Source organism: Eumetopias jubatus, unplaced genomic scaffold (genome assembly GCF_037043125.1).
Source record: "Eumetopias jubatus isolate StellerSeaLion01/CBP00866 unplaced genomic scaffold, mEumJub1_p1.0 scaffold_14, whole genome shotgun sequence".
In the NCBI taxonomy this organism is placed as follows: Eukaryota; Metazoa; Chordata; class Mammalia; order Carnivora; family Otariidae; genus Eumetopias; species Eumetopias jubatus.
This window is the reverse complement of record NW_028274820.1, coordinates 85,199,109-85,214,736: the sequence shown is the minus strand read 5'-3', so window position 1 is coordinate 85,214,736 and position 15,628 is coordinate 85,199,109. Positions and strand designations below refer to the sequence as shown.

The 15,628-nt window shown below is 47.2% G+C and overlaps 2 protein-coding genes and 1 non-coding gene across 4 annotated transcripts in view; 1 reads left to right on the top strand and 2 right to left on the bottom strand.

The window, feature by feature from the left end:
* Positions 1–1,074: 1,074 nt before the first annotated feature.
* Positions 1,075–1,146, bottom strand: TRNAP-AGG (transfer RNA proline (anticodon AGG)). Its single transcript has one exon. It is a non-coding gene; the product is annotated as a tRNA-Pro (tRNA).
* A 6,304-nt stretch (positions 1,147–7,450) lies between these two features.
* On the top strand, positions 7,451–10,871 carry OPN1SW (opsin 1, short wave sensitive). Its single transcript, XM_028104964.2, is given in 5 exon segments — positions 7,451–7,802; positions 8,087–8,255; positions 8,794–8,959; positions 9,381–9,620; positions 10,749–10,871. Coding segments are annotated over 5 exon segments (1,050 nt in total).
* Positions 10,872–12,168: 1,297 nt separating this feature from the next.
* The window catches only part of CALU (calumenin), a 30,769-nt gene continuing 27,309 nt past the window's right edge, over positions 12,169–15,628 (bottom strand). For both annotated transcript variants that reach the window (XM_028104933.2, XM_028104934.2), the window contains exon 7: positions 12,169–14,570. In XM_028104933.2, the coding sequence (XP_027960734.1) occupies positions 14,466–14,570 (105 nt within the window). In that variant the 3' untranslated portion in view covers positions 12,169–14,465. The remainder of the gene's footprint in view (positions 14,571–15,628) is intronic.

Sequence of the window (15,628 nt, the reverse complement as noted above, 5' to 3'; positions counted from 1 at the left end):
TTTTTTTTTTTTTTTTTTTCAAATAGGCTCCACGCCCAGCACGGAGCCCAATGAACGGCTTGAACTCATGACCCTGAGATCAAGACCTGAGCTATCAAGAGTTGGTTGCTTAATCAACGGTGCCACCCAGGAGCCCCAGGGAATTTCTTTTTTTTTAAATAAATTTTTGCATTATCCAAATATTAATTTTGTTTTAATGTTTTTTTTTTTTAATTTTTAAAGTAATCTCTACACCCAATGTGGGGCTTGAACTCACAACCCCAAGATCAAGAGTTACATGCTCTACCGACTGAACCAGGCAGGCACTCTGATACTAATTTTTAAATTCTATTTTATGCAACCTTTCTGTGTGTGTTTTAGAGGGCAGTGGGTGAGGAGATGGCTACATTAATTTAGTCTGTTGTGTTGCCAGACATTCCTCTCTAGACTTACTTTATCTTTAGCATCATTCCAAATAATTCCTCTGTTTTTAAGGTGAATTATAGTTCGCAAAGGGCTTTCACATACAATTTCTGCTTTAATCCTCCCAAGAACTCTAAGAAATAAGCATTACTGTTCCCATTTTACCAATGGGAAAACTGAGACTCAAAATTGTAACTTTAACCCTACCTTTTGGACTTCGAATCCAGTGCATTTCACATCTTGGGTTTTATACAAGGAGCTTGTCTTTTCTTGACTTCCGGCTCAGACCCTCCCCCCCAAATTGTCCTGATCATTTACTCTTCATATGAGGCCCTCCGAGAGGCTCTTTTTGCCTAACACAATGCAACCCTTTGACTTTAACCTTCTGTAGCCCAGCTCCTGATGCCAGTCCCCCTCTGCCCCATTTGGACTGAGTGGAAAAAATGGTTTTTTTTTTTTCCACTGAGTCCAAATGGGGCATATACAGGTCATTGCTATTTTTTCCAATGAGTCCAAATGGGGCATATACAGGCCATTGCTAATGGGGAGAATGACCGGCAGCTTGTCTTTAGGGTCCTTAATTCACTCACCACTAGGCCATCTTTCTGCCTCAACCCTACAAGGGGCAGGCAGTGTATGTTGGGGTACAGGAAAAAAAAATCAGGAAAACAAGGGCTCGTCCGGGATTTGAACCCGGGACCTCTCGCACCCTAAGCGAGAATCATACCCCTAGACCAACGAGCCATTGACGGTTATGTTTGGCCAGATGTGCCTTCCCTGCCACATCAGCAGCAGGCGCAGTTTATGGTTCCTAGAGGTGGAATCTTTTCCCAGGCTGGCAACCAGCCCAGGCTGGCTGCACTCCAGCGGGCTTTGCCTCTCTCTTGGCTCTCTCCGCCCCTCCCTGGCCCACTGTGGAGCCACGCAGATGCTACGGGCAGAGCCCCTTCCCCAGGACCAGCCGGTTCTTCCCTGGGGCTACCACGTGGACTTTGTGCGGGTGCTGGTGAGAAAAGGCAGAGAACAAGCCAGGGTGCAGCAACCTCCACTTTCCAGGGGAGCCCCAGGTCTGAGGGAGCCTGCACCCCATGAAGAACGCTTCTTTCTTTCCTCATGATCAGACCACCAGAAAAAATCCTCCACATCATCAGCCTCCTAGATGAGGAAGCAGAAGACTGGCCCAGATCACCTTGACTAGAAGACATTTGCAGACTTACTCAGTGTCTTCATCTGTTAGTTGGGGAAGTAACACTTGCCCTGTGTGCTTTGCAGGGTAATTTGAGGATCAGGCAAGACGATGTCTGTGAAGGCAGTCTGCAAACTGCAAGATGCTGTACAAAGGAGAGGGGTTATTGTGACGGCAACATGAGGGTGGGGGGAAAATACTCACTAGGAAAGTTGCCCTTTGATGCTTAATATGGGCCGGGTAGTGTGTTCTGTGCTTTGCAGATCTTATTCAGCCTTATAACAACCTTGTGAGATAGGTGTCATCCCCATTGTAAGAAAAGGAAACTGATCTGCATTCAGCGTACAAGAGGCACATTTATCTAAATCTAAAGCCTGTTTTAAACACAGTAGACACTGCTACCCAGACTTTCTAGAAAACTAAAGATGGGAATACATCCTGTAAATACTCACACTCCCTCCCACACCCCAGCCTGCCCTCCTCATCCTGCCCAGAGAGGCTGCAGGAAGAAACCTGCTCACAGGCTAAGTGTGGCCTGGGTGGGTTCCTTCTGGCTGGGAGTTTCCCCAGTGAGAGTGAGGGGGAGGCTCAGAAACTGGGGTCTTGTGGGAGAACCCAGTGGGGCCCTGCCAGGCTCTCTCTTTTGGGCTTCCATTGTACCATATCCGCCATCCCTCCTCCCCACCCACCACCACCGGGCCCTGCTTGCTTGCAGAAGGCAGAGCGCTGTCTTGTTGGTCTTTGGGTCCAGCCTCGTGTCTGACACTTGGCAATCCTGCTGACAAGTGACTCCCAAGCATTTCTCTGCGCTGGGCTCTGTGTAATCACTTTACCAAATTAATCTCATCTTCACAGTACAACTGTTATTGTAGACATCACTTAGCAAATGCCTGGGAATGAATGAGTGAGTGAGTACATGAAAGAAAATCTCAGGGGAGGACACAAAAAATCACTAGTGGCAACAGACATTCAGGTCAATCCTCATCTTTTGGCACCAAGTAGAAACCATAAGCCTGAAGAAAACCTCCTGCCTTCCATCCTTTTAAGCAGGCTTCCTCATGAACCCAGTCTTCTCTTGGATAGGCAGGAAGAATGCCCCCTCACTTCAGAGAGAGGGTTGGCCAGCATTCGTTTGTATCCAGGGGAGTTTCATGGTCTCCATCCAGGAGGGCCGGACCAGACAACTGCTTCCACTAACTAATCATGGCCAGGGAGAAAGGCGACAGCTCATCTATTCTAAAACCAAAGAGACTTTTTTGGGTAGCTGTTACCCAGCTCTAAACTGGCTTATAAATAATAGCGCGCTCAACATGTCATTCCATTACCTCAGCACACATTCCCTAAATTGCTCCTCTTGGTAGATGTGCCAGGAAGTGAGGTTACTCCAAGAGAGTCTTCTAAGGGCTAAGAATGTTTCAGGGATGAGACGGGGGCTGGATTCCAGCCAGTGCTTCTCTCTGGGGGTGCTGTTCAAATTTGACGCAGGATCATTCTTCGTTGTGTGGCCTGTCGGGAACAGTGTCCTGCCCACTAAATACCAGTAATCCCTTCTTCGCCATTGAGACAGCCATTAAACACCCCCGCACACAGCCTAACGCCTCCAGGATGGCAGGGGTCTGGGGAGAGGAGCGCTGCTCTGGTGGGAATCCATTGGCACCTACCACACACTTTTCTTCCCCCCCCAGGCTAAAATTACTGCGGCCTTGCTGGGGGCACTAGGACTTTAGGCCCTCAATGACTTGTTTGTCTCTGCGTTTAACAAGCCATAGATGGAATTCTCTGGGGAGAATCCTGGCTCTACCTCTAGGAGCTTCCTCCCTTTCCTCCCAAGAGAGGGTGGCTTTCAGTCGGGCAAATCCTCTGACGACTCCTCATATCCACGTCAGCATGTAGACCTTTCTCTTATCTCATCATTTGTCTGAAGAACCCATATGGGTCAGTATTTAACAGACAACGTTGTCACAACACATCATCTCAAGTTCACTGTCACCTCCTATGTATCAACAACACAGCAAAAGCCAACACTGGTTGCCTTGGGAGAGGGGAACTAGTTGGGAAATAAGTGGATTTTTCACTGTACATTCCTTTGTACTTTTTGAATATTCAGTCCTGGACATACCTATAATCCACTCAAAAACAGAAATTAAATTATGGGAATCTAAGCAGAGAGAAGCAAGGATTAGAGAAGGCAAAGGGAAATGTACTTCAAGCCTCCAGAGAGCCTAAATGTCCTCTGGATCAGAGCAGCCCCCTGGAGCTGGTATTTGGCACCCAACCTAATGGTTCTGGTTTGTGTCCAGTTCTGAATTATGCTTTGTGTTGAGTCCACATTGAGGGGTAATAGTCAGGAGTATATCCAATCCTATGAAACTGGTTGTTCTGTCTGCTCGGGAATGTTCTTGAGGACATTGTTTATTATATCACACCAAGGTCGCCTTTGTATAGTCCCTGGGGAGGTATTCTTGTCTGTCATAATCCCAAGAACAGTGGGTTTGCATTTGCTTTCTGGACACTGAATTATGTAAACATGTAGCTTCTAGAAAGCATGAATGTGTGGTCATATTTCAGTTTAATTCTTGACTTTTGAACTCCCCGCTGTTGTTCTCTTTCTTCTTCTTTTGCTCCTACATTTGATTCATGACTTCTTGTTGTGTCCCATATATTCTTACAAACTTCCCTTAAACTATTTCTGGAAAAGGTGGGAGTATAGATGAATAAACTCCTAGAGAGAATAGGAAAAAAAAAAAAAAAACCCAAACCAAAATGCTAAGACTATTCAAAAAGTATCCTCTTTTGGGGGCTCCTGAGTGGCTCAGTGGGTTGAGCATCTGACTCTTGGTTTTAGCTTGGGTCATGATCTCAGGGTTGTGGGATCTAGCCCTGCATCAGGCTCTGTGCTCAGAGTGGAGACTGCTTGGGATTCTCTCTCTCCCTCTTCCTCGGCCTACCCTCTCTCCCCCTCTACCCCCCCCAACCCCCGCACACACTCCCTCTCTCTCTCAAATGAAAACATAAATCTTAAAAAAAAATCCTCCTTTTCTAGGACTTTCTTTTTTTCTAGACAGAATGGAAAAACAAATTTCCTCTTGACTGTTTTTTTTTTTTCCATTTTGTTCTGGACATTGATACATCTAAATCTAAGTCAGTGGTTCTTAACTGGACGGGAGGAGGCGGGGGGGGTGGTTTTGCTTCTCAGGGGATATTGGTGTCTGGAAACATTTTTGATTATCATGACTGAGGTGGTGCCAGTGCTGTTGGCATCCAGTGGGTAGTGACCAGGAACGCTGTTAAACATCCTACAATGCACAAGACAGCCGCGCCCCCTCCCCCAGCAAAGAATTGTCTGATCCAATGTATCAATAGTGTGGAGATGGAGAAAGCCTGGTCTAAATATACCTAACTAAAATAATCTTCTGTAAAGCCTTAGTATACCATCATGTTCCAAAATTAATGAAGTGACTTTAAATTTGAAAAGGGCACTGTATATGTTAAATGTACTCAAACTGCCTTCAGTTTTTCTAGCATTACCCTCCACCTTTACCCCATGCCCCATCCTCAAAATCTTCCTGCTCTCTACTCCATGGCTTCGCTGACTCTGAAAACTTGTTGTCCCCTCCATGGGTACCAATAAGACCCTATACTTGGGAAAGGCTCTTTCTGGCCCTAGCTGTCCGCCACCCCGCCCCCTCCGGGCGCTGGGCATCTGCCCCATTTTACCTGGGGCTGGGTTGCTTCCAGCTTGCGCCCACTGCCCCTCCCTCTGATGTTGGGGAGAATAAGGTGGGAAAGACTGTTTGGAAAGGTTTCAGGACGGACCTAGAAGAGGCCAAAATGTGCAGCCACCTAGCCTGGGTAGTACCAGTGGGAGGGCCTCGGGGTGTCTTTTGTCCACACCAGCTGGGTTGGCAGGCCAAGCCCGAAGCTTCCTGTCAGAACCGTTTACAGAGCTGGGCACCTCAGCAGAGCCCTGAAGATAGCAGAGGCTGACTCGTTCCACTCAGCACAGGCCAACGGGTCCCATGCCCTGCCCGGAGGTAGCACTTCACACAGCCTGAGAGATGGCCTCTGGCCCTGGTCCTAAGAGTCTGCCTGGGGCAGAGGACCAGCTGACCCAGCAATCTAATGGAGAACCAGGGGCCTTGCAATTCCTGGACGCTGCTGAGCTGGGCCTCCGCCAGAGTCCCCCCTGCGGGGGAGTGTCTGTGGAGGGCGTGCGTTGTTCCGCGCATGTGCGTGGAGACGTCAGTTTCTCACAAATGGCTGGCGAGTCGGCTTTGAGCCGTTCTAGCTCAGGATTCAAGGGCCGTAGATTTTATCCTGAGGTGTGGCCTCCTGGAGTTTCAGATGGAAAGCCAGGAGGGTTTGCCCCGCTCCTCTACCTTGGTGGAATCAATCTCGAACTCTTTCTCTGCCACCCTGTTTGGCAGCCCGCGCCTCTGCTCAGCTGTCAGACCTCCAGCTCCGGCCTTTTCTGCTGGGCTCCTGCCACACTCCTACTTGCAGAGCTCGGCCCGCAGCCTCCGATTGGAGGGGAGCCTCCCTCTGCTGGGGCATCCTTCCTTCCAGGAGACCCACCTTCCATCTTCAGCCAGTCTGGAGTCCCAGACTCTGTCCTCTGCCTCTTCAGGGCATAAAGGCTGGGACTTCCCAGCTGTCCCCTGCCCTTTAGCCTGGGCAGAGGGCCCTCAGGAAATAATCCATTTACATGTAGATGGTTCCTTTCATTCAAGGATTGGGTCCTTTCCGTTGCTGCCTGCTTTGGGGTACTTTATAGCGCTTTCCAGGAGTCGTTTTTCATATTTTGTTTATATTTTTCCCCCGTGGGGGGATTCATGTGATACAAACACCTGGGCCACCAGGAGCCACCCTTTCACTTCCCCTTACCTGTATTCAGAGTGCGTCGCTTTGATCTCTTGTGCTCACAGTCCGCTGAGGTGGGGCAGGGGACACATTCACAGGGCGGAGCTTAGGGCAGAGCTGGTCTCGCTGGGGTGGCCTCACTGCGGTGGACTCGTTGGGGCGGGCTGCGCGGAACAGGTGTTGAGTCCGGCTGTGAGAGCTGGGCAGGACCTGAGAGCAGACAGGGCAAGACTTGGGCACTTGGTGACTTGGGCACTGCTGAGCTCAAGGCGGGGCCAGCGAGCAAACCAACCTCAGCCTGGCTGAGGTTTGGAGCGGGGCATCTGAGCAGAAAATACACCCTCCTGGGTAGACTCCACATGAAGAAACAGAGGCAGCCAGGGAGGCCTTAGACTTCAAGCATTGTCCAGTTGCCCCTGTACTGATCTGTGAAGGCCGTTCACTAAGGTGCTCCCACCCAGGGTGCTCCCCGTTCCCTGACTCTTCTGTGGCCCAAGGCTGTTTCCCAGGCTGGCTGTGAGCCCAAGATGTCTGGAGAGGGAGACTTAGGGGGCACCTTCCACAAAGGAGCAGATGGGCGCAGAAATGTATAGGGATGTAGTGGCGCCGGAAGCCAAACCGAAAGGCGTACCCTCAATAGTTTCATTCAAAGGACACACACACACACACACACACACACAGTGGTGGACACATCTCTGCTAAATATGGGTCAGCACCCCCAGGCTGCAGTGAGCAGACTCCTAGTCATTCCAGCACCCAGCACTGCATGTTGATTCTTTGAGCCCAATATTTTTATCCTCTCAAGAACACACAATCGGCTTTGGGGCCACAAAGGAGGTTTAGGTGGGGGCTTGGACATCTCTAATCTCAAAACTTTGTCCTTAGGAGGCTTAGGATCAGTACTGATCATTCAGGGAGCCTGAAAGGGGCTTTAGAGGGCAGGGGAGAGGTGGTGGTGGGACGGTAATCTATAAGAGGAATCAGAGAGTGTGGGGACATCCCATGAGTAAGATGTCAGGGGAGGAGCAGTTTTATCTGTTCAAGAACATCTCCTTGGTGGGGCCATGGGATGGGCCTCAGTACCACATTGCCCCTGTCTGGGCCTTCCACCTCCAAGCAGTCTTCATGGGCTTTGTCTTCTTTGCAGGGACACCACTCAATGCCTCGGTGCTGGTGGCCACCCTGCGCTACGAGAAGTTGCGACAGCCACTCAACTATATTCTGGTCAATGTGTCCCTGGGCGGCTTCCTCTACTGCATCTCTGTCTTCAGTGTCTTCATCGCCAGCTGTCAGGGATACTTCATCTTTGGCCGCCACGTTTGTGCTTTGGAGGCCTCCCCGGGCTCTACGGCAGGTGCTGAAGGGGAAGGAGACTGGGGGGAGACAAAGGACTGCTCCAGGATTGGAACCAGGGACCAGACCGTTGGGTTAAGAGTGGGCCCCTAAAGAGGAGCCGGGGGAAAAGGAGTTTGGTGCTCTTTATCATTGGGTATAAAGTAGCTGGGACTAGAAGTTTGACCAAGTCCCAAACTCCACACCAACCATCAGTCCCCATGTTTGCTCCACCATCTGTATTCCATTCTGCCTGCCAGGCTGGGTGGGAGTGTCTACCCCAATTACCCTCATGTTTCACTACAGGTCTGGTGACAGGCTGGTCACTGGCCTTCCTGGCCTTTGAGCGCTACATGGTCATCTGTAAGCCCTTCGGCAATTTCCGCTTCAGCTCCAAGCACGCACTGATGGTGGTCCTGGCTACCTGGACCACTGGTATTGGCGTCTCCATCCCACCCTTCTTTGGCTGGAGCCGGTGAGAGTGTAGGGCAGTGGTGCTGAGCTAGGAGCTCAAGCTGATGTGGGTGGAAAGAGTTGGGTATAACCTTAGTCTTTGACTTCTTATTTATTTATTTGAGAGAGAGAGAGAGAGAGGGAGCACAGGAGTCGGGGAGGGGCAGAGGGAGAAGGAGTCTTGAGCAGACTCCGCCCTGAACGTGGAACCAGATGCGGGGCTCGATCTCACCACCCTGAGATCACTACCACAGCCGAAACCAAGGGTCAGATGCTTAACTGACTGCGCCACCCAGGCACCCCTGACTTCCACTTTTAAAGAGCTGGTAGAGTAGGTGAGGGCAAGGGCTGTGGGAGGCAAGTGCTAATGTTTACCCTGCAGTTGGAATTGCTATAGCCTCAGCTGGTAAGGTCAGAAACCGCCCCTGCATGAAGTCCTTGAGCATCCTCTACGGGGAGAGCACAGTCCAGGAATCTCAGCACCCACCCCACTCATTCTTGTGCTGAGCCCCGCAGTGGGCAAGTGCTTGTCCGGTGGGTGAGTGCTTGGTCCCTTGCAGGTCCATCCCTGAGGGCCTGCAGTGTTCCTGTGGCCCCGACTGGTACACCGTGGGCACCAAATACCGCAGCGAGTACTATACCTGGTTCCTCTTCATCTTCTGCTTCATTGTGCCTCTCTCCCTCATCTGCTTCTGCTACTCGCAGCTGCTGGGAGCCCTCAGAGCTGTGAGTGATTTTTGTGAGGGTCAGGGAGGAGGGGAGTCAGGGGGCTCCAGAAGAGAGGGAAGAGCTGGTGAGTGCTTTAGAACAGAAGACATCTGGAAATGTCCACAGCCAGGTAGAGGGGATATTGAAAGCAGTGAAGGAAGTGGGGGCAGGGCGTATGATGAAATGGTGAGAAGAGTAGGGCGGGGTCCTCTCTGCTCAAACGTGTGGCAAGAGATTCATATGATCCCTTCCAAAAAGTCACAGACCAGAGAGCCATTCTCCATCCCACTTTCCTCAAGGAAGGAGAGCAAGAGGCGCTAGGCCAGAAGCTGGGACAGAAGAGAGGCAACTGGAGTGGATGCCCCCCTGGTAGGAAAGGGCGGAGAGGTGGGGAGTTGAGGGCCAGGGAGACAAGAATGTTTCTCTGTGCTCTGCCCAGGTTGCAGCCCAGCAACAGGAGTCTGCTTCAACCCAGAAGGCCGAGCGGGAGGTGAGCCGGATGGTGGTAGTGATGGTGGGCTCCTTCTGTCTCTGTTACACGCCCTATGCTGCAATGGCCATGTATATGGTCAACAACCGGAACCACGGGCTGGACTTATGGCTTGTCACCATTCCTGCCTTCTTCTCCAAGAGTGCTTGTGTCCACAACCCCATCATCTACTGCTTTATGAATAAGCGGGTAAAGCTCTCTATTTACATTCCTATGAGACTCCAGTTCGTAAGACCTGGTTCTTTTCTCACCAACAACTTTTGATTCAGAGCACCTTGGACTCTACTCAAAAGGTTTCTAAGGGTGAACAAGGAAAGCCCTTGGTAAGCACAGGGAGACAGGTGTGGTCATCGAGACAAGGTAATAGAACCCAGAGAAAACAGAACTTGAGCCCTAAAAATCAGGTTGCTCCAAAGGGCAGGATGAGAAGTGAAAGGGTTTTGTTTTCTTGAAAAACTAATAGTCATTCCCCTAAATTCCTAGTCCTTCCACTTCACAAGTTCTTAATCCTTTCCCTTCCAACTTGCAGTCTGCAGGAGCATATGCAAAAGCACAGAAATCGCACATGCACACATCTCTAACACAGTTTATCATCTGAAGGTACCAAGTGGCCACCTATCCCAAATCCTGTGTCTGAGCTAATAAAAACCCAAACTCAGATAAATCTAGGAGAGTTCCTGTCTTGTGGGGCAAACTCCCTGCTTTGAGAATTATTAATAGCTATTTTGTTTCCTCAGTCCACAGAGATGCATTCAAAACTTCTGGATGGAAACAAAATTGGCAATTCTTTCCAATTGGGAGCACCCTCTCATAATGGTGGGGTGTGTGGGCAGGCCTACTCTGGCATTGCTTTTGAGTGTTTTGACGAGGCAGGTGCTGCTTTGAGGTTTCCCAACAGTCAAGTCTCTGAGCCAAAATATGTAGGGATTATTATTGTAGACCTAGGAGTAGCTCTAAGGATTGGGAAGATGTATTCAAAACCACCTGAGGAGGGGCGCCTGGCTAGGTGGCTCAGTCAGTTAAGCGTCTGCCTTTGGCTCAGGTCATGATTTCCGGGTCCTGGGATCGAGCCCTGAGTAGGGCTTCATGCTCAGCATGGAGTCTGTTTCTCTCTCTCTGCTCCCCCCGCCCCCGCTCATTCTCTAGTAAATAAAATCTTTAAAAGAAAAAACACGTGAGGAGATCCTGGGTATAAGGCATTGCACAAGGCTTTGGGGATACAAAGAATGAGATCTCTTTGCTCCCCCCATTTCTTGATGTCACCTCCTCTGTACTGGGCTGCAAGGGGCTCTCTCCAATTCTGTCCATTCCTTCCAGTTCTGAGCCTGCATCATGGAGATGGTGTGTGGGAAATCCATGACAGATGATTCTGTAATGTCCAGCTCCCAGAAAACAGAAGTCTCTACTACTGTTTCTCCCAGTCAAGTTGGCCCCAACTAAGGAGCCATATTGGCTTATTTGCAACAACTATGATTTTACATTTAGGGAAATTTCTTCTTTCTCTCTCAAAAACCAAACTACTAACAAATGCAGAAAAAGATGGGAAGGGTATAATGGCAAATCAGGGAGTCCACTTTCCATTTTCCTACCATTCTTTTCTCACCCACAAAGCTACTGTTCCAACCAGGTCTACTTTAGACCACTCCAAAGGCCATGTCAACAATCCTCAATTTCTCCTCCTACGTGGCATCATTCATAGCACTTGGAGAACTGATTTATGAGGCAACTATAAAGGAGTATGACGGATTTTTCAGTGTATGGATAATAATTATCTTTTTGTAATTTTTTTTTCCTATTGAGGATCTGTTCTGAAATAATACATTCTGAATTAGAACAAACTTAAAACACCTTAGAAATCGGATAGGGCGCCTGGGTGGCTCAGTTGATTAAGCGGCTGCCTTCGGCTCAGGTCATGATTCCAGGGTCCTGGGATTGAGCCCCGCATCAGGCTGCTCAGCAGAGACCCTACTTCTCCCTCTCCCTCTGCCTGCCGCTCCTCCTGCTTGTGCTATCTCTGTGTGTCAAATAAATAAAATCTTAAAAAAAAAAAAAAAAGAAATCAGAGAGATATAAAGAAAAAACCAAAACCTTGAGTAGGCCCAAAATACGAGTTTGAAAGAACTTCTTTATGCCATCACTGCCAATAATCCTATAGTTCTGGCAGGGACAGCCATGTCCAGAAGCTACTGAGCCAGCATGAATTATTCCAGGTGCTCCCCACCCAATTTGGCTAAACCTGTCTTAAGCTGCATTATTTAGTAAAGTTAATGGTTAATTCCCTTCATGTTCTCAAAATGACTGTGCACATCTTAATACCATTTATGAACTATACCAAAATGTTCAAAAAACTGTTTTACTTTATACTTTATGCTTCCCCTCTGCACCCCCTGAAAAAGAGCCTTTTTGAAATAAAAGTCAGAATAAATGCTGTGTGCATTCAGGAATGGCTTGTGTTTGGTATCAGGTAATTATGTAATGAGCAGCTGGACTCCTCTCCAGTTACATGGCCCGAGGAAAGCAAAGAGGGGTTACAGCTGTAGTGAGGAAGATGCCAGAAGATTTCAGAAATAAAAAAGGAATAGCTAATCCGGGAGAAGGCAGAACTTCTCCGGGATGGGGAGGGTGTATGGTAAACCTTCTAGGAGACCTCTGTTTCTTGATATTTTACAGCACCCATCATTGTAATAAGCAAGAGTTCCATTTCTTAAGAGAATAAAGGAATACGCATACCCCACAATGAATGTAAACAGTTTTATTTAGAAACAGATAGGTACCTGTTTGCATTATAAATATAAAACTTGGTTTACACTCTATAAAAAATAACCAGTATCCAAATTCAAGAGAGCTAGCATTCACAGAACACACAATGTGGGTGTGTAGCTACTGTTCACCAGCCTCAGGCTTGACTTAAACCAAAAAGATAATCCAGGGGGATCATTAGAGATTATTAGAGTATGCTTGCTGCTGAGCACCCAGCATCCAGAAGTTGCCATTTTAGCATATGAAGGTTTGCTTTCTAAGTGCGTAACTTTAACATAAGGCCTGGGTTCTCTGTACCTAGTGAGCTGCAAGGCTCTCCTGCCACACAGTTCATGATGTGCCCTCTCTAATCCTGGGTTGACGTTATTATCTTTGATCTTCTTAATGATAAAAATGGGGAATCTGGAGAGCAGAGAATTTACATTCCCCTATACTGGGGTTAAAAAGAGTGTATCCACTCTCAAGAGCTCAATGCAAAGGCCAGGATCAAGTTCCGTGATAATCTGGCTTTTTGCCAGGCCAAGTAGTCCACCTCAACATGATCATGGAAGACCAAAGGATACACCTAGGTTCAGATTATAATAATCACCCAGCACCACCTGAATGTATTATCCAGAAAGATACATGAAATAATAAAGGTTAGATATACATATATTTATCATCTTAGTAACCTGAGGGCTAAAAAAGTTTGGAATACAATAATTCTTCTCAAAAGAGGTCCATCTGTAAGAAAAGGACCAAAAAAGACAGAGTTTGTGTTACATAAAACATGGGTAAAGTGAGTTGGGAACAGAAGGTAGCTTCTTCAGCTCTTTCTACAACGTCCCTCTCTTTGACAAGGATTGGCAATCTGCTGATCCATGATAAACTTTTTTTTGGGGCCACGGGGAGAGGGGGCGACGGGTCAAAGGCAAGAAGGTTGAACAATGGTCCTCAAACCAAAGAGTCCTCTCAGTAGGCCCTCTCATCTTTGAGTCTGAGTTCAAGCTCTTCAGCTGACACAGAAATAGGCCTGGTAGTAAGTGGTTAGCATTCTGAGGTATGAGGATCCCTGGTAAATTCAGCAGCATGTGGTTTTTGGAAACCAGCCCACAAGATAAGAACACTGCAACCAAGCTCCTAACTAATACTGCTATTTAACCACTGTCTGAAAGAGAAAGGGAAGAAAAAAAAAAATCCCCAATACATTGGGAGGTTGTAAGCTTCATATGAGGTGGTCCAAATAATCTCTTCATTTCATCTCAGGGTTTCTTAAGAGAACCCTCATTCAGTGATCATTTCTCTCGTTAAAGGCACTTTCAATGAAATGACATAATTGGAAAGTACATTTTAACTATGTAGTGAAAGCAAGATTAATTCCTAGGAACACCTGGGGAAATAGGAGCTGAACGGGGGGGCACTTACAGTGATTCAATAGGCAAGAAAGTCTTGAGCACTTCAACAGATGCACACCCAGAAAAAAGTGTGTGCCCTGAAAACACTTGTATTTTTCCCTCAGTTTTCCAGCTGTTTCTATGTATAGCTCTGTAAAGAGATCACTCACTACTTGATTGATTTTCAAGACACTGGCCCTAACTCTTCCCACCACAGCTGTGCTTGGCAAAATTAGCAAACAGCTAGTCTTACTGGGAAGAAAAAAAACTGAATGAAATCAAGACGAGCCAAGCTTTCTGACAGCACAGGAATCTGTCCTTGCCCAGATAATGCCATGATCAATTGCTGGACTTAGAGCAACTGAATGGAATATGTGGCCCCTACTACTTACGAAACATACTTTTCAACAGGCAAGATTAAGTGTTGTCTCTCTAAAAATAATTGTGGGGTGTATTTTTTTCCCTTTTCTCTCTCCTAAACATTTCTTATTGATCTCAGGCTTAAAAAATTAGTTAAGTCAGAATTAAAAAAATCGTATGGCAAGGGTTGAGAAAGAGTGAAGGGCTAACGTTTGCCTACAAGCGTGAGTTGAGGATGTTGATCCTTCATATCATACTCCCAACCAGAGAACAAATACAAAAATAAACACACCATGTTATACATAATACAAAGTGTAAATCTACAAACACAAGTGTACTAATTAGAGTTGTTCCTCAGAAGCACAGTTCCCTCCAGTGCCTCAAAGAGGAGGAGGAATGGGGACGGGATGGTTTTCATTACGCCTTTTCAGGTCTTAAAAGTTTGTATTAACAGTCTCAGTAGCGCAAACAATTTCATGTGAAACCAGAAGCTGTAAAAATAAATTACTTTTGAAGAAATGTGGGTTCTTCTGTCTGCAGCTCAGAACTCATCATGTCGTACTAAGGCCTCACCAAAATCTGTGGCCTGGCTGCCCACAAATAAATCGTACTTGTCAACAATCTCCTCCTTGGTAAGCTTGCCATCCTGAAATTAGAGAGAAGAGTGAATCGAGGCAAAAACGATTTCCCATTCCAAATTTAGAAACACCGCTACAGAACAAAAGGGGTTAGTCAGGATTTAAAATTCTAATTCCCACTAAACTAAATGTGAACTCAACCTTCACCCCCAACCCTCCACAACATACACACAAAGAGAGAAGAAAATAGCAATTAATACATTTTTCTTATCAAGAAAGTTAAAAGTGGAAGGACGGGAATAACACAGCTCAGTAACTTAATGCATCAAGCAAAATGTGGGCCATCTCCTATGTATAGGTAAGAGACAGGAAGAACCGGGGAAAATGCTTTAAAGTGAATCCAGTCTTTGCCTAAAGGGAACAATGAAATCTGCTAACATCCCCATAGTCTTCACCCCTGCTATGCCCTAGCCACCAACAGATTCCAGACACAACCCCAAATGAAGGCTCAGACCTCAGCTCAAAAATTATCTAGGCCGGATTCACAAGGGATGACCTAGGGAGTTTCCTTTTCCCACGTATCTCGGGACACAGCACCTGGCTCCTGAAGTGACTGAAGCAAGAACTCAAAACAGACTGTGCCTTAAAAAGGCTCAGATGATAAGACACTGCATCTCAAACAGAAGACTGGCCTAGATAGGAGAATGTTCAGAATACACCCCCCCCCATGTTTAGATTGAGTTTCAGCTTACTCTAAGCAGAGCATTAAAACTGCTGAAAAGGTGCTGGCTTAGTGAGACTACCACTCTTTTTATGAAACAAATGCCTCAGCTAATTGACCAAGGAAAATTTTAACAAGCTCTATATAAATGCTGATTTATAACCCACTAAAAAGAACTTAATTTTAAAGAGTGTATTTAAGAAGGAAATGACCAACTTTGAGCAGGCAAAATGAGCCTGTAATAGGTAAAAACACAAAGGAGGTAAGAAAAAAAAAAGCAGAGAAAACTTCCTGGGGATCCAAAGATAACAGATGACGCACGCTGGACACAGGCGATATACAGAGGCTCTTTTCTGAAGCCAAATGCCTCCAATGGTGTGAACACTGGGCAAACGGATTTCTAAA